General features: G+C 34.0%; 3 protein-coding genes and 1 non-coding gene across 8 annotated transcripts; 3 read left to right on the top strand and 1 right to left on the bottom strand.

Annotated features, from left to right (window-relative positions):
• The first annotated feature begins 3,033 nt into the window (after window positions 1–3,033).
• LOC118037776 (la-related protein 6B) lies at window positions 3,034–9,481 on the top strand. Of its 2 annotated transcripts, none has more exons than XM_073405821.1 (11): window positions 3,034–3,238; window positions 3,281–3,744; window positions 4,369–4,450; window positions 5,017–5,111; window positions 5,213–5,284; window positions 5,476–5,555; window positions 5,666–5,762; window positions 7,206–7,253; window positions 7,346–7,414; window positions 8,170–8,304; window positions 8,814–8,955. In XM_073405821.1, the coding sequence occupies exons 1-11, from the start codon at window positions 3,181–3,183 to the stop codon at window positions 8,826–8,828; spliced, it is 1,215 nt and encodes a 404-aa protein (XP_073261922.1). In that variant the 5' UTR covers window positions 3,034–3,180; the 3' UTR covers window positions 8,829–8,955. The 2 variants fall into 2 exon arrangements, with proteins under 2 accessions (XP_073261922.1, XP_073261921.1); XM_073405820.1 differs by having other exon boundaries at window positions 3,036–3,238; window positions 8,848–9,481.
• A 451-nt stretch (window positions 9,482–9,932) lies between these two features.
• Window positions 9,933–10,006, top strand: TRNAI-AAU (transfer RNA isoleucine (anticodon AAU)). Its single transcript has one exon. It is a non-coding gene; the product is annotated as a tRNA-Ile (tRNA).
• A 1,125-nt stretch (window positions 10,007–11,131) lies between these two features.
• LOC118037778 (outer envelope pore protein 37, chloroplastic) lies at window positions 11,132–14,712 on the top strand. Its single transcript, XM_035043875.2, has 6 exons — window positions 11,132–11,602; window positions 11,692–11,781; window positions 12,017–12,187; window positions 12,473–12,567; window positions 13,073–13,193; window positions 14,300–14,712. Exons 1-6 carry the CDS (start codon window positions 11,198–11,200, stop codon window positions 14,429–14,431), a joined length of 1,014 nt encoding a protein of 337 aa, XP_034899766.2. The 5' UTR covers window positions 11,132–11,197; the 3' UTR covers window positions 14,432–14,712.
• Window positions 14,713–16,506: 1,794 nt separating this feature from the next.
• Window positions 16,507–22,542, bottom strand: LOC118037779 (uncharacterized). Of its 4 annotated transcripts, XM_073405637.1 has the most exons (15): window positions 22,407–22,542; window positions 22,077–22,293; window positions 21,884–21,979; window positions 21,708–21,798; window positions 21,440–21,506; window positions 21,190–21,235; window positions 20,623–20,794; window positions 20,395–20,493; window positions 19,550–19,618; window positions 19,021–19,159; window positions 17,952–18,153; window positions 17,387–17,523; window positions 17,263–17,302; window positions 16,922–17,108; window positions 16,507–16,622 (listed from the first exon to the last, which is right to left on the bottom strand). In XM_073405637.1, the coding sequence occupies exons 1-14, from the start codon at window positions 22,539–22,541 to the stop codon at window positions 16,942–16,944; spliced, it is 1,677 nt and encodes a 558-aa protein (XP_073261738.1). In that variant the 5' UTR covers window position 22,542; the 3' UTR covers window positions 16,507–16,622; window positions 16,922–16,941. The 4 variants fall into 4 exon arrangements, with proteins under 4 accessions (XP_073261738.1, XP_034899767.1, XP_034899768.1 ...); XM_035043876.2 differs by lacking the exon at window positions 16,507–16,622 and having other exon boundaries at window positions 16,785–17,108; XM_035043877.2 differs by lacking the exon at window positions 16,507–16,622 and having other exon boundaries at window positions 16,785–17,108; window positions 17,387–17,496.
• Between the last annotated feature and the right edge of the window lie 88 nt (window positions 22,543–22,630).

The raw sequence follows: 22,630 nt of genomic DNA, 5'->3' as shown, positions 1-22,630 counted from the left end.
TTATCTTGGCTTGACTCGAGAACAAAAGTGTGTCTGCTTCCCATATTATATCTTATGAATAGATTAATCAATATCAGCAGACATTAATTATATCGGGTTTAGTTCCATCACTAGATTTTTTTCCCCGTACTACATTGTTGATGGATTAATTTTTTTTTAACATAAAAAATATTTAAACAGTAATAATTTGAATAAATTTGGGTTCATTTGATTGACCCATGATCTAGGATAACCTTGAAAAATAAAATAAAAAAAAATAAAAAACTCAAGGTCTAATAGTTTAATGACAAGATAAAAAAAAAATAAAAACAAACAGAATTAAATTGAGTTAATCTTCTAAATCAATAACTCGGTCATAAGACGAGATGACTATTCAAACGACTATAAACAAATCTTGAAAAAATTACTAATTTTGAAAAAAAATAAAAAAAAGAAACAAATAACAAATAATAATTAAAATAATTAGAATTAAATCTCATATAAAAACTAATGGAATAAAATAATAAGGGATTTAATCAAAAAATAAAAGAAAATAAAAGGGATAAAAAATAATAATTAAAAGAATGAGAGCCAAAATGAGATTAAAAAATAAATAAAATGTTGAGAGGCAAATTCTAAAGGAAAAAAAAATTTAAAAAAAAGGACTTGAAAAAAGAGCAATTAAAAAACTAAAGACTAAGTTTGAAAAAAAAATAAAAAAAAATATTGAGGAACAAAATTGAAAGAAAAAAAACCAAGAAAATGATATAAAAAAAAAAACCAATTAAGAGAATGATTAATATATATATATATATATAACAAAGAAAAACCAATCAAAGAAAGAATTTTTTCTCCATTATTTTTTATCAAAATAATATTATTTTTACTTTTTAGCCAAATAAAAAATTTAAGTGATTAGTTAGGAGAAAATCATGTCAAAATACATTAAATATTTTTTATATTATTTTTTTATCAAAATAATATCATTTTTACTTCCTGTACAATAAAAATATCTAATTGCCCTAGCAACCTTGGTGATTCGACCCAACTCGTGACTCGAGACATGACGGGGGTTGACTCTTGGATCAGGTTTTAAAATCATGATAAAAAAAATAAGCACAAAATATAATATGAAAATTCAATAAAATTAAACAATGAGGGATGAAATTACTGGAAAAAAAAAACAATTAATTAAGATGAGAATTCAAAATAAAAGGATTTGTTAATCATAAAAATAAGAATCAAATTAAAAAAAAATCAAATGATTAGGAATTAAATAAAAAATAAAATCCAATAAGAAAAAAGATTAAAAGAAAAAATAAATAGAAATTAAAAGAATGAATATTAAATTTGATAAAAAAAAAAAACACAAACAAATCAAATGCTAAAAGATAAAATTGAAAAACAAAAATCAAATTCAATACAATTAAAAAATTGATGATCATTCTGCAATTTTTTAAGGCCAACACATCTTTTGAAATGGAGGAGAGAGAAAAGAAAAGGAAAAAAGAAAAATTATTGTCAGAGCTCTATCATGCTACAAAGTCTGACACATATCAACCCGTCATGTAAAGGATGGTGCGATATTTTGGATACCACCCATGAAGACGACCAATAATCACTGGAGGTGCCACGTATGCATGGCCCAAAGAGAGCGGTTGCCTTCCGCTTCAATCACTTTTTTTATTTATTTATCAATTGCAAAAAACAAAATTAAGTCAAAAAATTAAAAATAACCTTTGATGTTAGGTAAAAAAAAACTTCGACCCCAAGGATTGATCGGTAATTATATTATAAAAAAATATAAGAAATCACAAAAGCTCCTCGTTTTGGTTTTTTTTTTTTTTTCAAGAGCATGGGCATAATTGCACTATCCAATAAAGTGTGAAAAAATTATTTTAACCTTAAATTTGTGTTCAATCATTTTAGTTATTGAAGGGCAAAATCTTCATTTTACCTTGATTATAGTCCACACTAAAATACATGATTAGTTTTAACTTTATATATAATAATTATGAATAAGCCTACACAAGGATAAACCTACAGATGAAGATTGAAAAGACAATGGGGTCCATATATGTTGGATAACTTTTGGGAAAACTTAAGTTTAGTCCTTAATGTATTGCCTTGCTATCACTTTGAGTCTCAATATATTTTTTAAAATTTCACCTTTTATAAATCTAAATTAAGAGATTCCATCCAATTTAACACTCCTTGATGTTTCAATTCAAGATGTCAAATAAGCACCAATCAATCACCAACCCTTTTCAATGCAAAGACCTTCCATTTGTTTTTATTCATTAGCTTGTAAGGGATTAAATATATTTTTTTAATAAAATTATACATTATTATTCATATATTTTTAATATTGAATGATCAAATAGAGACTCATTTATTTATGTTTTCTAGTTTGAATATCTTATCCATAACAATTAGCTATTCAAGATCTTAAATATAATTTTAACATCGAAACATAATATGTTTTTTCTACCTATTCAATTCTAGTTTGTATAAAAAATAAAGCCTTATCTATTTAACATTAAGAACAAATTAAAGTTTAATTTGATATCTAGATAAAATACCTTGACAATCATGTATAAAATGTACAACAACTTCTAATTGTTACCAATAAAAACCAGGTTCAAATCAAATCGGAAGGATATTCTTATTTGATGTTATCAATCACATTCAAAATCAAAAGAACAAGACTAAATTGATAAAAAAAGTAATAAATTAGAAACTAAATTGAAGTTTTTCCTAAAAAAAAAAGAGAGTTTCAGATAGTATAAATACAAAACACGATGAAGCACTGAATTGAATCACGTGAATTTCTATTTGTCACTGAACTTCTACTTGTTATTGATGAAAAATAGATGGGACTTGGAAGGGTGTCTTTGTTTGATGTCGCTGAACACGTTTATGGCAACATTGATAAAATCAAAGGATTAAGACTAAATTGATAACAAAGTCATACAGTAGGGACTAAATTGAAGTTGTCTCTACGAGAAGTGAGTTCCTCGGAAGTATAAATACGGAAGACGATGAAGCACTGAAACCGAGAAATCCTCTCCATTGTCTTCCCTCTCTCCAGGACCCCTCCCCCCAGAAAATAAAATTAAAAACCCTAGATCATCGAATCCCTAAAAATAAAAAACTGAAGGAAAAAAAACCCTAAAACAGTATCAAAAAATCGAACTTTTAATGGCACAACAAAATCAAGAAGAAGAAGAAGAGTTAGTGGCTGTTGTAGAATCTGTGCCTGAAACCCCAGATCAATCTCCTTCGTCAGTAGAATCTGTGCCTGAAACCCCAGATCAATCTCCTTCGTCTGATCCTTCGCTTTCTCGTAATGTTTCCTTTAGTAAACTCAACGCACAAGCTCCCGCCTTTGTCCCCACGCGCCCCCAACCTCAACCTCCTCCGCGATTGTCCGTGATCCCTCCCCCCCCTCCTCCTCCCGCGGGCATGATGCATATGTTCCCTCCGTCTCCGTTTCACGTTCCGATTCATGGCCCTGTTCCCTTGCCTCACGTCATCCCCGTTCCGAACCACCACCACCATAACAACCATCACCACCACCATAATCATCACAATCAGCATCAACAGCAGTATGTCCCGGTTCGAAAGCATAATCAGCTGCATAATTCTAAAAGGTTGCCGCAGCAATTTGAGGAAGAGGTTGAAGTGGTTGTGAACAAGGATGCACCAGCTTCTTCGGATCATGCGGCTAAGAGTGATGAAGCTATGAATAAGCTGTTGAATCAGGTTAGTTGAATTTGTATCTATTTGTTTTTCTTTCATCGAATTTAAGGTTTAGTAGATTAGCGAACAGTGACAAATTATCAGTGATGTAATTAAGTTGAGTGAGCTTAGAGCATGTGTTAAAGGAAATTCAAGTTAATCTTGATGGTTATTAGAAATAATGGGGAACTTAAGATATACTGCTAATGATAATGGATTTGGTAGAAGTCTTTGAATACTGTGCCTATAGTGGTGATTGCGATACACTAGAGGAATGGAAGAACAGGATTGTCGCAAACCTGCATTTCTGATATAGTGGAGTCTCTGGCTTGAGAATGCATTCAGACTGCATTTGAAATTGCTTTTGATCTGGATTCTGGAAAAGGCGTCAAAACTATCAAAAAGCACATAAAAAGGCATTGAATAATCCAGTTGGGATTGTTGATGAATTGGGTTTGTTTGATAGTGACTAATAGATGCATTGGTGTGGAGAGCTTGTTAAATTTAGTACAAGGGAATAATGAGAGAGTTAGTAGAATGACAATAGGGTGAATTTAAGTGAAACATGATTTAAGATACCTTTGGTTCCATGTTGGATCATGAAATCAACTGCCATGTTTTTTGGCATTTGCTCTTAACTGTTTGCAGGTGGAGTATTATTTCAGTGATTTGAACTTGGCCACTACTGATCATCTTATGAGGTTTATCACCAAGGATCCTGAAGGATATGGTAAAGTTTTTTAACTTCTGTCAGTTTGTTCTTCTATTTGGTATTTTATCATTATCTTCCTCACTGATTTTTTTTTTTTTAAAAGTTCAGCATAGTACTACTTTCCTTTTCTTTTTGATCTCTTGATGATGATTAGGAGAGTACATACTCTTTTGAAAATGTAGCTAGGATAACAATTGGATAAACAATCCCTGATAACCAGCTACTTTCTTTGCATTTTGATCTCTTGATAATGATTTGGGTAGTACATACTCTTGTAGAAAATGTCCCTTGATAAGCCATAAATTAGCTATTTATTGACCTTTGAATCAAGAAATAACAAAATGTCGCTTTTCTTGAGGTTTTATGTGAACTATATCCATGCAGTTTGCCAATGAATTTCCAATCCAGTAGTTTTCTAAAGAAATCTCATGATAAAAAAAAATTAACAAGTTATCACCTTTAGAGTCTTGTGATTGTGCAAAGATTGTTTACCCAACCATTATTTCACAATAAGCTATGTGAAATATTATTATTTATGTGAACTATATTCTACCCCTTCTAAGCCCTTTTTTGCTTTAATACAGTGCCAATATCTGTTGTTGCTTCCTTTAAGAAGGTTAAAGCTGTCGTAAACAATAATTCTCAGCTTGCTACCATTCTGCGGAACTCAACAAAGCTTGTAAGATTGCTTTTGATCACCCATAATGTTTGTGCAACTTCTTTCAATTGTTTTTGTTGACTGCAGTGTAGTTTTTTATTTTTGGACGTTACATCATACAGGTAGTTAGTGAAGATGGAAAGAAAGTAAGACGCCAGCATCCCTTAACTGAGTCAGATGTTGAGGAGTTGCAAGTATGTTTTCTTTTGCCCACAACCTTTTTTTTTTGTCTTGCATTATTAGTGTTGGAAATTATGTTAAGTTCTTTCTGTCTATGGCAGAAAGCATGAAATTTTGTATTTTTTCCTTTGCTTCATGTGTATTGATAGTTTAGAGAGAGAAACAAAATTCTGGTTTTGTTTCTAACACTTTCCTTGATCTCTAGTCTCGTATAGTTGTTGCTGAAAATTTACCTGAGGATCATTGCCACCAAAACCTCATGAAGATCTTTTCTGCTGTCGGGAGGCAAGATATTTCTGTTCAAAATGATTTTTCATTGGATCGTTTAGCCTTTACATAAACCATGCCAGATATAGTATTAGACATTTCATATTGTTGACCATTCCTTTTTCCAGTGTGAAGACTATTCGCACCTGTCCACCTCAACCTTCTGGTGGAGCTTCTTCAGCATCTAGATCTGGAAAGGCTGATGGGATGCATTTCAGTAACAAGGTACATTCATGCAGATATTCATGCAAAGGCATCAATTATGTTTGGCATACTTTTAATCCTTTTTTATCAACATCATCATGCATTTCTTTCTCTTGGTGAGGTGTGTTAATGGCAGAAATCTGGCAGAAAATCAGCATGTTAATGGTAGAAATTATGGAAGCTCCATTTATCTCTAAGGCAGCTTTCTTTGTACGAAATATGTTCTGTGTTTGCTCCGCCTCCTGCTCTCTCTAAACCTCACTATTCATAATTGAAAATGGAGGAAAATCTTTCTCGTTTTCACGCAGAATTTCTGCCAAGAATCTACCACAATTTCTGCCATTCACATGTTGATTTTCTGCCAGCTTTCTGCCATTAATTTGCCATTAACATCCCTCCTCAAATTGATGCTGGTAATTCAATTAGCAAAGATTTGCCAACAAAAAATTGATGTCGTTGTTAACTTCAAGACAAGAATAAAGAAATTTTTGAGACAAAATTTTCAAACCAAGAAAATTTCAAGACCAAGTTTTCAAACCAAGGTAATTTTCAATACAAAAATTCAAACCAAGTAAAATTCATGAAGAAATTTTCAAACCATAATGATATTTTCAAGAAAATTTCAAGACAAGATGAAGAACAAGTGTTGCTCAAGACAAGAAGAAATCCCAAGACCCTACCTAAAGAGCAAATTTGCAAGCATTAACAACATTTCAAAGTTGTGGCTCTACTACAATGTGAAAATCAAGGATCTAGCTCTAATACCATGCAAAGAATCATCTCAACCCAGGTGAAGTTCTAAGATATGATTTATATTCTTTAACAACCCTCAAGTGAATGCACTTTGGTTTGAAAATTGTGCAAGCTTACACTAGCTTGTGTTATTAATTAATTTTAATTAGAAGAGAGAATGAGGTGGTGAGATTTGAACTTGAGACCATTTGATCATTCAGGCGCTTATTAATCATTTTAGAATGATACAAGAGTTTGGAAGAAGGTTGTTGAAGGAAGTTCACAATAGCAAGAGGTTCTTATATTATCAGTGGGTTTGCAAAATGGAGAACAAAAAAGGGCAGAAGGAAGTTTACATTAAAAAAGATGTGAAATGTAACATGATTTTTGAATTATAGATAAAAATTAAAATAACCAGAAAAAAAAGACCCAGAGGAAGGTCTTTCTTGATGAATCTTGCATTTTTGCTTATCTATTGATGCCAGTACAAAATTAGGGTTAGTATAATTATTAAGAATTGACCTTCAAGGTTGTATTCTTAAGAGATGTACACCAACCCACCCAAAAGGAAGACACATATGTTTTGCTTTGGCTGTTAATGCTTTCATTTTCATTTTCCATTCCTCATTTCTATTTATATAATACCTGGTTCTTGTAATTTTTTTTCTTGATTGTTTGTCATATGAACATGGAAAAGCATAACATCTAAACTCCTTTTATCATTTGCTGCAGTTGCATGCATTTGTGGAATATGAGACTGTCGAGATTGCTGAGAAAGCAGTAAGTATTTTGCTTTTCCATGATTTGCTTGGGTCTGATTTCCTAACATCAATTGCTCATTGGACTAATTAAGTGCACATACTATTATGCAGGTTGCTGAGCTAAATGATGAGGGAAACTGGAGGAGTGGTCTTAAGGTTCGGTTAATGCTCAAGCGTGGGGTATGTGCCTATATTTTCTTTTTTCTTTCTTTCATTCCTTTTTTTTCTCCTTCTGTCATTTGTAAAGAATGATGCTAGAGATACCAGCTTTATTACCAAAATATTCCAACTGATTAATGCAATAGCTTATGCAGTAACTTAAAGGTGCCATGTGACCTTGATTAGCAGATCTTCCTATCTGATAATGCTTAATCAGTTAGGAACCAAGTGCTAATGAAATAGTTCCTAATTGCTGTATGTCATGCATCTGAATGCTCTCCTATCCAAATTTGGTACTGAACCATCAAAGTCAATCAGACTGTTTAAGGTTTAAACTGTTCGTGTTGGTTTGATAGTCTGATCAAAAGTTTATAATTCATATTAAAAAGATTGGCAGTGGGAGAATAATTACTGGAGTTGGAAAATATTTTAAAATAGTCTAAAAGGGAAAGTAGAGATGATAGGATTGAGTATCTTGTATTAAATATTCGATATGTAATCTTGGTGGGTGTTAAAACCCTTGAGTCTCCATTTAATGGTATTGGCAGTTCAAATATCCCTCACTTATAGTTCCTCAGGAAGTCATATTGACCCTGTCAACCAATGCCTCCCACTGTAGGATGACACAGTTTCATGAGTCACAACATGCACTTTTGGATCTTAATACTGTTCTTTCAATCTCAATTAATGAATTTGGAAGTTTATTATGTTTTTGGAGCTAGCTTAGTCCCCTGATTTGTGTTTGTTTGTTCCATCATTAATCGAAATCCACCCAGGCACAAGGAAAGAAGGGGCATGATGGTCAAGGGCATTCTGAGGAAGATGAGGTTTCTGCTTTAGAGCAAATGCCGAATGAAAAGCTGACAGAAGATCAAGCCCAGCAGCATGATGTCCATTCACATGAGCATTCTGTGAGTGTTAGCAAAATTCCATTGAATTTGAACAAAGCAAAATTTTGGAAATAATTTTCTACAGAAATATCATTTTTCACATGGCCAGCTGGGACTGACTTGGCATAAGCTTTGTGGTATTGGACAATTAAGAATCTGGACTTATTTGCTGGTGTTTTCTGTTTTACTATCTGTAAAGCAAATGAAGTGGGAAGATTGATTAATAATAGAAACCGAATTTATGATATAGAAAAGAATCAGGAGAATTGAATTGGTTTTCCTTGTCTCATCCCATGAAGGGACAGAGGGGAGAAGGCTGCTTTGACTGGAAAGGCTACTGGTCTTTGATATGACAGAGAAATGCTTGTATCATGGGTGATACATTCATTGTCCGACACAACTGCCAGCATCCTAGATAGAGTATTTTTTTTCTTCTAAAAAAAGATGAATTCTGGAATACAATTGCTTTAATTTTGACATTTTAAATGCATCCTTGTTATATTTATTGTCTCACATAAATGGTGTTTTAGCTCTTGATTGACTGAGATCCGTTTACTTGGGAAGGGAGAGGATCATGCCAATGACAAGGAAGGTGCACAGCGAAAGCGGAACCGGGGGCGGGGCAAGGGCCGTGGGCGAGGTCAATACCATCACAATAACCACCACAGTAACCACGTGGGAACTCCCCCTTCAAATCCAGTTCTTGGTGAGCATCCGACAATGGCTAAGCAACCACCTGGGCCCCGAATGCCAGATGGCACAAGAGGATTTGCAATGGGTCGAGGGAAACTAGTTGCTGTGAAGATCGCATGACTTCGGTATCTCTACAGTGTTCGGTTTTGGTTATAATAGATGTGCATGTAAGTTTATGTTGGGGTGGGGAAGTACGTCTTATATATATATATATATATATATATATATATATATATATATATATAGTTGTCGATGGCCAGGGGTTTTAGAAAGTGCTGTCCATCTGCTGTAGTTTTGGCTGATATGGATCTGCTACTTTTATGTTGGTATCTTGCATTTGGTCATGGATGCTCTATAAACAGTTTTTTTCTTCTTCCGTAAAACTCTAGTTTCGCATGATGTAGAAATGAAAACAACAAAATACTAGTGGGGGATTCACTAATTCTTATAGATAAATGTGACTTGAACTATCGAATAAAATTGTTCATTGAGTGCCTCTTCTTCACCCATCTCTTCTCTATAATTCGTGGCAAGTCGCCGGCAAACCAGCTTAGTGACTTAGCCCTTGTCTGTCTAATGTAAACCGTGTTTTTTTTAATTTTTAATTTTTTTAAAAAAAATTATATTTTAAATACATCCTACATGATATGCAGCTTTTCAAACCATGTAGACAAACGGGACCTTATTAGCCGGGACACTGCCCAACCATTTTATTCACCTCAAGAGGAAATGCCCACACGAGGAAGGCAGCAAGATGAGCTTATGATGAACAACACGAGACAAAAGGGGGCATGATCATTGATCAACCATATCCAGTTTAAGAACATCAAACTAACAAAAAACCACTCTTCTGGGTCAATCTAAACTCTCAAACCATTATATTTGTTTCACCAAGAGCATTTGCTCGAAATGAAAGTTTTAGATATATTATTATAATGTTTAAATGATGTCAATAAGGCCTATTAGCTCAGTTGGTTAGAGCGTCGTGCTAATAACGCGGAGGTCGCAGGTTCGAAACCTGCATGGGCCATTTTTTTATTACCCAGTACCCTTTTTGGCTAATCCAAAACTACATTTTAGTCCTTACAGTTTCATAAATATATACTTCGGCTCTCGCAAGTTTAATTCTTCCAATATCAGAGTTCGTTTTTGGGGCTTTTGGAATGGATAGTAACATAATTTTATTTTATATTCTTCTTGGAGTTTGTTAATGTTGTGTTTGGAAAGTGTTCTAATTTTAAGAATTTTGCATTATTAACTACACAACTAAAATAATTTTAATTTTTTTAATGGTAATTCATTCACTATTTATATGAACTGGATTTTCATATGATAAGTAAAACATCCCCTCCCCCATCCCCCAATTTCAAGCTTAGATTTTTTTTTTCATTTTGATTTAGTTCTTTTATGACCTAATTCTATAGATAAAATTTTAAATTGTAATAGAAAAATAAAATTTGAAGTAAGAGGAACACAATATAAAGTATAGAGAAAATATGTAATAAATCTTAAATTTTTTAGAATTTTTGTTATAGTCTAAAAGTTTGTTTTATTTATTTTTTATTCCATGAGTTTAAGATACATATTGAAACTCGTGGAAGATAATAAAGTTGTCGATTGGATACTAACCAGCAATCAAAAAGTATAATTTTTGTATAAATGAGTTTCTTGTCTGGAGAGAGTTTTAATTATTGATGGTGGTTTTTTCATTTAAGCATAATGGGAAAGACAAATCAAGTTTGATTTTGATTTGATTGATTTTTATTTTTCTGAGTGATTTAAAAGGGGAGTTTTGAGGCTGTGAGGTGAATTTTATAGGGTTTTTTTTTGGTGATTTTAATGTAGTAAAATTAGATTGAAAATACATTGTTTTATATTGAACTAGATAAAAAGGTTACTTTGATTAAATTTAATTAACTCATGATTTAATTAAATGTACTAATGAAACTTGATTTGATTTTAATTTATTTTTTTCAAGATATGTATTACTTTCTTTTAAATATAGAAATAATTTCATTTGAAATTAACTCTTTCAACTTAGGCTGACCTGTTTTTAACTTACAATTCAAGCACTAAGCCGGCCGGTTCACTATCGGGCGAGTTTTGTAGCTACGCCCTCATCCAAATTTCCGCCTTAAAAATGCAAAATTTCCTACACTCATTTTGTCTCTCCCCCGCCCCCCTCTATATCCAAACAAAACAAATTTTGGAAGAGAATCAAATGTCAATTACCACCACCATGGCTGAATCTCCTCCTCCTCCTCCTCCATCCCTCCCACCAAACCCTAACCACATGGTCCCACCAATCCCACATACAGATGCACCACAATCACCAGCATCTCCAATTTCCCTACTTTCAAAAAGACCAAAACTTAGAGTGACCTCCGAGTTTGACAGTGACACTTCTTTGTTCTTCCACAAAGTTTCCTGTAAGGTTCTTGATAGCTTTGCCAAGCTCAAACTTTCTTTTCAAAACAACAACAAGGGTGAACCCTCGCAACCCCAGTTGGCTCTCACTTCCAAATTACTCTCCATTCATTATGACCTTGAAGAACAGAATGCCCTTGTCAAGACTTCTTTCGATCTTGGTCCTAAGTTCCATTTTAAGGCTGCCCATGATGTCAAGGTTCAATCTGTTACTTAAATTTTATTTCTTTTATGCGGGTTTCTTCCTTTGTATTTTTTTGACATGGGTTTTTGTTGTTGTATTTTTAGGCACAACAAGGAGAGGTGGCAATGGTTGCTGACTTGGGCGATCCTGGTTATGCACTTGAAATCTCATCTCCTGTTCCAACTGTTGGTGTGGTAAGTCCTAAGCAGTTCCATTTTTTATTCATGTTATTGTTGAACAGTGTAACATTTTCAAAGTTGGGAACTTTTAGGGGGGCTGAAGGTTTGTTTGTGTTGATTTCATACTTGTTTAGTGACTGACTAGGGAATCTTGGCTTGTGGCTTGAATTGGGGTTTAGGAGGGAAAAATATCTCTTTTTTGTATATTTATTCCTCCTTTTGTTCATATATGATCTTCCTGTTGTTGCAGCCGAGGGCGACATTGAAATTCCCTCATGGTGAAGTTTCATTGGGGGAGAAAGAGGAGGAAGAAGCGAGGAGAACATTGTCTGTTAGTGGAATTGTCAAAAGTCAGTTGACGTATGGAATCTTCACTGCTCAATTTAGCGATGAAGATTTGAAACTAAGATATTGCTACAAGGTAAGGTTTTCTTCTGGCTTAATATTTCATTATGATTAGTTTTGCTTGCACTGTTCTATGTATTGTTTGGTCATCCTCTGTTTGTGGTCCCTGCTACCTACACTTGTACAAATGAATATAATTTTTTTGGATGGATTATGGATTATGTAAATGAGAAAAATCTTGGCCCAGGTGATCTCATTCCTTGCTTTTTCTCAATTGGTGACATGCTTAATGTGTTGTTTTGGTGTCTTTATAGTGCCCTTTATATAGGTTCTGCTGTTAAAAGTTTTGAATTGATTGCAGGATGAGACAGTTTCCTTTATCCCAAGCATTTCACTGCCTTCAAGTGCTTTATCGTTTGCATTCAAACGTCGGTTCACTCCTTCCAATAAGTTGAGGTACTGTTTCTATGCAATTTTTATCCAGATCCCGGGGAGGATCTCCACTCACTCTGTACTCTGAATTACTTGTTTTCTAGTCTCATGGTACTTACCTTTTGATTTTCTGGGTTATGTTTGGGAATGGAAATTATAATTCTAATTCGTATGCGTATATGTTTGCTTTTTACACATGTTAACTTGGAAGATGCATGCCCCAGATTTTTATCACTCCCAGAGATGAATGCATGAATGCTGTCATCCTTATTAATTTTTTGTTTATGATATCCTCTTTAGAGGGATAGATGTCAATCATTCCCAAATTGTGGACAAAAGAAAAATAAACTGTAGTAAAATGTCCCAAGCTGCAGACATGCTGTGGAGCTTGATTTACTGTTTTTCAGGTTGTTGAATTGAGTGTGGAAGCTCTTCATCAGATTTTAGTATTATCATTTTCTTTTTTTCACCTTCATTTATGTTATTTTGGTTTCTCAAGTGAGTTGTAATGTATCAATGCGCGATGCAGCTACTGGTACAATTTTGATTCTAACAACTGGAGTGCTGTGTACAAGCACACCTATGGGAAAGATTTGAAATTTAAAGCTGGTTATGATTCAGATGCTAGTCTTGGCTGGGCATCACTTTGGGTAAGTATTCCTATATATTAAACTTAACCTTTTGCTTTTTCCCTGACAAGTGAACTTCCAATTTTATTGATGATGTTATCTTTGTTTTCGTTGTCTTTTATTGTAATCTTATCTCAACCTATTTGGCAAGTGACACCATTTTTGCTAGCATAAATGTAGTGATGGAGCCACTTTTACCTTTGTTATAGGATTTGAAGTTACAGAACCATTCCATGTCTGTGACATCTCTATATGTGCTAAAGCGGAGAGGGTGGTGTATTTGTTGTTTTGACAGAGCATTTTTGAATTTTTGCCTTTATGGTCTTGTACAGATTCAGTCTCATTTTCCTAATGTGTATATAGTCTTGGCACCTTAGCACCCAAAAAATAAAGAAAAAATAATTACATCTGTGTATGAAATTGAACAACTAACATACTTTCACATGCATGTTCACCATACTCTGTATAATCCTCTCCTTCTAGATTAAAAAAAGTGCCTTCTTATAAATGATCTATCGATGACAACTCTTAAGAATGTGTTTCTTTAAGAAGGATGTAGGAATTTTACTCGCAGAACTATGACATTTGCCTCTGTATAATGTAAATGCCACATGCTAACTTCTGTATGATTGGAAAGTGCAGTTTGAAGGCGTTTTATTTCTGATACAACCCTAAATTGCTCAGATTCTAGCTCCTTGATGATCCTTTTGTTCTCCATTCCCAATCAGTTCATTTGCTACGTAGGATGAATTAGATCATTCTGTGGACATGGTGTTTTAAACACTTGATTTTTTTTAGTACTGTGTATAGGGCTACTGACTGATGTCTTTGTAAGCTCTATCTAGCAAAATTGCTTGTCTTTTTTTTTTTTTTTTTCCAAAACAAGAAACTTATCTAGATTGGAGCTGAACCATGGTCAAGAATCCTAGGAGCGCATCTCAAAAGCTAAAAACCTTTTAGCAATTAAGATGCTGTAATACTTGGAAGAAGGAAGTATAAATTGAAGACAAGGATCATAACCTTCTTTGCAACTTAGCATCTGTTAAGCAGTCATGTTTCTTATTTGTCACATGGAATTCAAGAGGTGTTAATATATGACCTCGTTATGCACAATCTCCATGTTGTAGGTTGGAGATGAAGCTGGCACCGCAAAGACCACCCCGATGAAGATGAAAGTCCAGTTTATGCTGCAAGTGCCACGGGATGACATCAGAAATTCTGCACTCATGTTCCGTGTTAAAAAGAGATGGGACATATAGTAGGATCACCTGATGACGGAACTCCTTGTTTCTGTTAAATGTGGGTTCCACTCGAGTAGTTTTGGGCCATCCCTATTTGTAATATTGCTACATAATAACGCCAGTACCAAATCTCTTTGCAAAAAAATCTGTGTCTGTGTGAAAGCTAAGAGTGGCTATCAAGTGAAAGGAAGCTCCTGCTGAATTCCCCGAAGGCAAGTTCTTGAAGGCTATCCTTTGGTTATTGGCATTAACATTATGCAGGAAAGTCTGCTATTCAATCATTGTTTTTCCAGAGTTCATTAGATCCGTAAAATTGCTGAAATAAATGAGGGGTGTAAATGGTAGTTTCTACTAAGATCAAGCTGGTTATAAATGGCGGAGAAACTGTTGCTGCCGCAGAAATATTATTCTCCTTGGAAGCTAGTCCTCGTTTTGCATCAGCTTCTGTTCGAATAATTTGTCTGCACTGAACAGATCAAGAGCCATGCAAGCGTGTTTATGTTTAGTATTGTTTCAACTGTTGTTTTTCAAAGAAAATAATATTTTTTTACATTTTAAAAATTAATTTTCATATCAGAAAAAAATTAATTTAAAAACAAATGAAAGGTTATTTTATATTTTTGTAAAGAATCACCATGCAGGCACTCTATCACCACCTGAGATTCTCCACAGTTGCCATCTTAGATTCATGTAAACCCGGCCCCATTGCAGTGTGTTCTTAGGGAACCGGTGCAGATCGTCCGTAACTTTTAGGCAAGAAAGACTACGAGTGAATTTCAAATCCTCACAACTTCTCTAACTTCATATGAGTTTTTTCATGACAACAGTTAAATCAGTGAACTATAAAATTTAGATGATGAATCTTATAAAATTATTATTATTCCTCATTCGATCCATGAGGTCTACTTACGAGAAGCAGCTTTGGGGACACATAATACAAGAAAAACAACAAACACAAAAATACTAAGTATATTGTTTTGCACTACGTAATGGATTAATATTAATTTTTTTTAAAATGTAAATTTTTTTTTAAGTGTATAGATAATATTTTAAATGCTTTTTGTCTGGTATAACCTGATAACCATGCTAGACCCAAGCGAATTGGGTCTGGCAACAATGCCAAACCCAATTTATTCTGACATGGAAAGTTACAAAAAATAACAACAATACTAACAATAACAACAACCATATTAGATCCAAGTTTACTTGATTTTGACATCAAGTATGATTGCCAAACCCAAACAAACAACAAACAAAGAGAGGATAATTGTGTTTTTTAGTTGTCAAGAGAAAGAAAAGAAAGAAAAAATACAAACAATTGACCACCAATGGCAATCCAATCATTATATATCTACATGCATTGCTTCATGTTAAAGAGGGCACGCCTGTGCATTCAATAATACAATGGATGGCTAGATTTTATCTCCTTGAAACATCTCACACGCCTTCTTAATGGTACGGATACTGTCCACTCTTTGGGGTGTTTGGAATACACACCAACAACTTTTTGATTAAGAAAAATTACAACATGAAAATATTAAAACGCCCCTATAATCCTTTTAATTACACAAAATACTCATTTAAAAACACCAAAAGACCCCCAAAGGCAAAGTTTTTTTATTGTCTTCTTTGAAACTAAAAACATTATTTTCTTGTACTTGAAAATTGAGAAAACCTGATTATCCTTATGGAAAAAAGCTAAAGAAACGATTATTTACTCAGAAAAAGATAAGAAATTAAAAGTGAAACTATTATTATAATCTAAATTGAAATGTCTCTTAATCTATAATGATTTACCCACACCATTTAACTTTTGAATATAATAAAATTTTCAAATGAAGCATCACACATGAACTCTCTAATTCATAATTTTATTATTAAATATTTCTTTCAAGTGGTTTACTTCTTTGAAAAAGTTTATAACTCCTTAAAAACTAAAAAATTAACATAAACAAATGAAAAAAACTTGACAATAAAGGAAAGCAATAAAAGTTCTAAACAAGTTAGAAAAAATAAAATTATTAAACATATTATTTAATTTTCTAAACTACATAAAAAATAATAATTAAAGAAAAATAATTTTCTTTTAAAAACCCCCTCCATCATTTGTAGGTGCATAACTCCTTCAAAGCATTGCATGGGAAAGCCGCAATACAAAGAACTGTCTGGCTTCAGAGTACTAAAATGGTCAAGCCTTGATGCAAGATTACTGCCAAAAGTAAACAACTTGGTTTTAACATGCAAATGCTTAGAGAAAGCATTCCTTATAAAACATTCCCGTTCCATTGTATTTGTTTTTCCTTTTCAAATTACTTCTTATTTAAAAAAATTGATATTTTTTAAATATTTTTCAGTAATTACCTTGATATAAAAAAAATAAAAAAAATATATTATTTTAATATATTTTCAATAAAAAAAACACTCTATACCACTGTCAAACACGTCCAAATCAAAATAAAATAGAGAGAATGAAGATAAATTAAGGGAAACAAAGCTAAACATATTCACATAGAGCATTGTAGATTAGGTCATTCATCATCGTCATCAAGGTAATTTTCATCATCATCCTGCTCGTATATCTGATATTCCCCGTCACTACTTTCACCACCATCTTGCTTTTTGTCACCATTGGTGTCCATCGATGGAAAACTGCCCAAGAGTTGTTGCAGATAGCTTGTGGAGGTGTTCTCCATATCTAGATCCATGCGTGTAAAGGATACACAGAGTAACAACCGGACATGGAAATGTTTCAAGAAAAAGAAAATTACTACAGAAAGATGCTTCAAGTAAGTTCTTTATTGTTCTGTACACACTTGAACACAACAAGGGACGTGCACAATAAAGGATACGTGAATATGAATTCAACGAAAGATTATCTGCCTCACCCGCCTACAAGCAAAAGAAGTAACAAAATTCAAAATGATTTATCAAAAGAAGCTGGATGTAAAATGCATAAAGCAGATGTTTGATTACCGAATCCATTCCATATACATCAAACTCCTCCTCGCCATCATCAGACTCGAGTTCATCCACCTCAACATCATCAGTGTCGATCTGATTTTCAATAGCTTCATCTACAGCATCTGTATTGTTTTTTAAGGTTTCATGATCTACATTGAAATGAGAAAGCAGGCAGGAAAGAATTTAACAGGCACACACACATTCCTACAATGTTCTTATGCTAACATTGATACCATAGCATCATTTAGAAAAACAGCCTTGACAGATAGTTCAACCACATTTCAAAAATAAGGCACAAAATAATGAACGGCAAGGGGCAAAAAACTGTGAATAAATAGAAGGAAGAAAAAAAAACTGCCAGGTGCTAGAAAACCGAAGCTTATATAAATATTATAGATATTAGTTCAAAAATCATTTTTGGTAATAATGGTTTGAAATTCTTACAGACTAACACAGTATGAAACAATTTTATAAAATATAGGATGGCACTAATAATCAGAATAGATAAAACTTCTTGAAAGATGAAAATTAATATCCGAAGCAAAATTGGACAAACAAGTGCAGGTGTTAATTCAACCTTCATTAATTTGTTGATGCTCCTCCTGTACTGGTTTTGGTGCATCTTTGTAGATGCATGCTCTCTTTGACTTCATAAATTTTTCAGAAGCAGCTTTAAGAAATTTTTCTGCGCCAGTCTCTGGGAATATTGATAGGAACCTCACCTTAACACAAAGTCTCAAGCTATCATGCACATGCTGTGAGAACCATCCTGTTTCATACTGTCAAGTAACATTAAATCTTGATCTTCTAACACGAACAAACATAAAACAACAGACACAGTTTAGATAAAAATGAGAAATTAATTGTATTTCATGATCTGGTATAGAAATCATAAATTTAAATACAAACTATCCTCATCTGAAGAAATGCAGATGCATGCAAGTCGGCATGAATAATAAATTATTAGAGGTTGATCCACCAGACCAAATAGAAAGAATGAAGTTTGATTTTTTGTTTGGGATTTTGTATAGGAATGGTAAACTACCAGCATGATGTTCCCATTCAAGCAAATATTGCCAGGAGGAAATATTAGAATTGAACTGCAATCGATGGAACCACAATTTCATAGTAATTGTTATATATATAATTTTTACCTTTTTATCTAAGACCAGGAAATTTTGTCACCAGTAGACTGTTTATATGTTTCATTTTGTAGAAAAACCTGGTCTAATGGACTAGGGTCCTGAGGATGTGATGATGCTATTTCCTCCACTTCTCACTCAAGATGTGCCCAAAAATATACTGTAAGAAAGCTCTATTTCTTTATGTGTTTTTCCATGTTGTTTACTTGATGGTCTAACATTGTGGTCAAATAGAGTAAAAGGCCATAAGTGTTTAAGTGCAGTGTTCAAAATTGAGAGATATATGACATTCATACAATACAATGGACTAATATTACTATGGGATTTATAGTAGAAATAGAAGACCCTTTGAGAAGAATGACGCTGAAACATGTGTTGCATAGTTTCATAATAGATATGTGCACTGGGGTCACTGTCACTGTCATATGCTCAAAGTTCCAATAAGCACACATGCAAAAAAAAAATCAATATCAATATCAACACAGCTAAACATGAAAAACTCACAGTGCAACTTGTCTGCTTTGGAGGCTTTTGTATCTCTTGTTGAATGTAATCATCATCAAGTTCATACAGCTGGAACGAATACTGGTTTCTGTAAGGAAAAAATCGAAATTTGCACAAATCCTCCCATCTATGCTTCAAGCTGCAAAGCCACACAGACAGATGTCAGTATTTGGATGAGCTTTGGTGCAGAACAAGCAAACAGTCTAGCCATGAAACATATGAGCAGCTTGCGGACAGTGCATATCAGTTATCACATGTGTAGTCACATTCAACAATGGTTTTGGTCAGAGGCCAGGTCAATGGGCAAATCATAAGCTTCAAGTACAGGCATCTATCATAGCCACTCCAAAGACCTTGCTACAGGCATGAGGTTGGCTTAATTTGGAGTTGCTGAAGAAAATGATTTGTGGTCTTTGGAAGAGGTGTGGTATCATCCATCATCTTCGATGCCGTCATGTCAGCAGTAAAAAAGTTACCTCAAGAACTTACAGGAAGTGAGTAAGGGACTGATATTAGTTCTCATACTTACCCTTTAGCAGTATTATCATCACAGTAACTTTTTAATTCAGGTGGTACTCGAAAAGCAACGCTTTGATATCTGCTAAAGCAAATACCATAGATTAGCATCTATAAGACACAATTCACATTTCTCCAATTCAAATAGGCAGTTCAAAAGTACTACATAGATAAACTGGAACTTAAGAGAACTCAATTTCAAATTTTGTTCACTTTTGAGTGACTCACAATTTGAAAACAAGTTCTTCTAATTCTAGTAGAAAAGAAAAATTTTCTGCTATGACAGAGATATGCTTAAGATTCTCTTCCAAAAGAAAAGGCTTAATCGGCACATTCAGAACCAGCAGCATGCCAGCAATAATCAACATGGAAAGGAAGGAAATGTGACATAAAATGCCAGAGGTTGTAAGCCTGAACTATAAATCAAGTAAATGGAGGCTGGAAATTTTGAACCCGGACCAGCAATATCGGTACAAAGATGCCACAAACCATCATGTGCTTCCCAAATTACTTGACCGGAGAAAGATACATCTTTTCTCCACCATAATGTTGAAAACATCCTGGTTTAGATTGCTTAAGGTGATGAAATAGAAAAAGCGTTCCTATGTGGGCATGATTAATCATGATTCATGATGCAGCCTGAGCAGGCAGACATACTTCTTTTATAATCTATAAGCAGAAGACGTGGAATTCTCAAAGAACACCCTTTCTAATGGATAATTGGAGCATGAAGACTTATTCAATTCATATTCAAAAGAAACTAAATGACCAGTAAATTAAATGCCACCAAAAGCAAAACAGATTTAAGATCTGAGCCAAGAAAAGATCCAAAAAGAATGTTGAGGTAAGAGCATGCACATGCGAGAATCAGGATCTTTGCGGGGATCATATCCTTTTCTGATCCAGAACTTCTGAAATGGTCCGCCTGAAAAGTAGTATCCAACTGTGAGCAGAAGCCTGCCAGATCAAACAGATGAAAGGTGATTGTTCATTCGAAGTGAAACCTATCAACATGTTAGAAAATAATCAGATGAAGTAACCATGATCAACCCAGCAAAGAATTATCAGTAATAAGTGGCAGCATACCTTTTAAGCGTTTGGTATGTAAATTTAAGATTTTTATCAAGTAAGCGTTCAATCAGTGAGTATTTGGGCCATATGGGCCGCTCCTCAAACAGCTTAGATACAGCTATCTGCCACTCCCACATTGGTGTACCTTCTGTTATGAATTCCTTCCAATTTATTTTCTTAGGAATCTGTATGAAAGCTAAGGGCTACCAAATAAAATGAACAGGACTTTGTAGGATATAATCCAGAACTCAAAAGAGAAATGAACACTACATCAAGAGGTCCACACAAAATAAATACTCAACTTGTGGTCTGTACACACTACACAAGAAACACTTCTTTGAAAAGGGTGTCTCCCCTGCAACATTTTAAAGAAATAAAACCGATCCAAAAAGTTGTAGAAATCACCCCTCAGATCATTAGGACGGTTGACCACACCAAAACAACCATCTATTCTCTTGACATTCATAAATAATGAAAAGACCATAGATACCAAACAGTGTTCTAACAGAAGTATCATTATGGATAAAAAAGACCTAAACACACAATTACTCATGAAACAAAAACCACTTAACATCAGGATATCTTGAACATCTTTAAAATCAATTCCAAGTGCTGGCTCAAAGGTCATCTGCAAAATGGAAAGAAACAAAATCGTTAAATTTTAGCTTAACACGTGCTGGTAATGTCTAGCAAGAGTAAATGCAATGAGATCTAAATCAAAGAATGAGGTTACAAGCTAATCTTATAATCTGTGTATATGCCATTAGACCACATTTACATCCCTCCTTAGTCAGTGATGAACTGAAAAACCAATTATTGTTTTAGTCAATACCTTTGAATGGGTTTCTGGAGGTTCATCTTGTTTCTTTTTTGAACTTGACGTTGATGGTGGTCTTAACCTGAAAAGCATGAAAGCAAACTAAAATCAAACCAACAATTATTTAGCAACCTAGACTCCAAAACAAACATTTAATCAATCCCCTCTAAAAGCTTATGTCCTTCCTCCTTGTCACCATAGGCAAAGCCCTTGATTAAAAATATGATAAATGCTAGACCATTAAATAAACAACATGGCCAAACACAGAAACAGAGCCTCATACACTATATTTTCTGGCACATCTTTGAGTGAAAAAAGTGGAGGCGACAGCATCATCACATCCTCGGGACCCATATCAATTAGACCGGGTTTTTCTACAAAAACAAGAACAAAGAGTTTACTAAAACAAAAGGTTTCCCAGTTTTATAATATATATATATATATATAACAAACCATTACTTTGAAAATGTGGTTCCTCCATCTCACTAGGATTCTTCCTCTTCCTCATGGCAATATCAGCATGAACTGGAACAACATGCTGGTAGTCAGCCATTCCTACAAAAAATTCCAAAGCCGAAAGAAACCCGAAGAAAGAATCAAACTTTATTTTTTATTCATTAACAAACATAAAAGACGACAGTTCAATCCTAACCCTCAAAGTAATAAGCCTCTGGTATTCTAGCAACAATATCAGCGTGAAACTCCTCTGATTCTTCCTTTGCATCATTAACGGGACTAGAATTCTTCTTCTTTCTAGATATTTTCAGCAACATACTGTGACAAGAACGAAGCTCTCCTGACACAGGATGCGAGTATGGATCCTCAGGGCGAAAATACAGTTCCAACTTATTAGATTGTGAACTACGAGCCTAAAATGCCAAATTCACAGTATTAACTACCAAAATTAATCACTAATAACACAAAACAAAAGCGAATAAATAAAGGGTCGTAATTGGGATTTGGAGTTTGTTTGTTGCCGTACCTTAAGAATTGATTCAGTTCCTCCGAGAGTTTGGATAGCCCGAGATATTGAAGAAGGATAGCCTGGATAATGAACTGCAAAACCCTCTTTGCTTGGTATCAATCCACTCACTTTTCCTTCTTTTATCACTCCCATTCTCTTTGATCTTACTGCTCTTGTTCTTTGCAGAAGCAGCAGCTCATCAGAAGAGGGTTTTATAGTTTCTCTCTCTAAGTCTCAAAAGA

Source organism: Populus alba, chromosome 17 (genome assembly GCF_005239225.2).
Source record: "Populus alba chromosome 17, ASM523922v2, whole genome shotgun sequence".
Taxonomy (NCBI): Eukaryota; Viridiplantae; Streptophyta; class Magnoliopsida; order Malpighiales; family Salicaceae; genus Populus; species Populus alba.
The sequence above is the reverse complement of the archived record's forward strand: the minus strand, read 5'-3'. Positions and strand labels throughout refer to the sequence as shown.

Coding starts and splice junctions, on each gene's coding strand:
- LOC118037778 (XM_035043875.2), top strand. CDS start 11,198: ATGTCAATTACCACCACCATGGCTGAATCTCCTCCTCCTCCTCCTCCA. Junction 12,568..13,072: donor ACTCCTTCCAATAAGTTGAG/GTACTGTTTCTA, acceptor TGCGCGATGCAG/CTACTGGTACAATTTTGATT. Junction 13,194..14,299: donor TTGGCTGGGCATCACTTTGG/GTAAGTATTCCT, acceptor TCCATGTTGTAG/GTTGGAGATGAAGCTGGCAC.
- LOC118037779 (XM_073405637.1), bottom strand. CDS start 22,541: ATGGGAGTGATAAAAGAAGGAAAAGTGAGTGGATTGATACCAAGCAAA. Junction 18,154..19,020: donor CAAAGCAGACAAGTTGCACT/GTGAGTTTTTCA, acceptor GTTACTTGACAG/TATGAAACAGGATGGTTCTC. Junction 17,524..17,951: donor GCATCAACAAATTAATGAAG/GTTGAATTAACA, acceptor ATTTCAATGTAG/ATCATGAAACCTTAAAAAAC.
- LOC118037776 (XM_073405820.1), top strand. CDS start 3,181: ATGGCACAACAAAATCAAGAAGAAGAAGAAGAGTTAGTGGCTGTTGTA. Junction 5,285..5,475: donor CAGATGTTGAGGAGTTGCAA/GTATGTTTTCTT, acceptor CTTGATCTCTAG/TCTCGTATAGTTGTTGCTGA. Junction 7,254..7,345: donor TCGAGATTGCTGAGAAAGCA/GTAAGTATTTTG, acceptor ACTATTATGCAG/GTTGCTGAGCTAAATGATGA.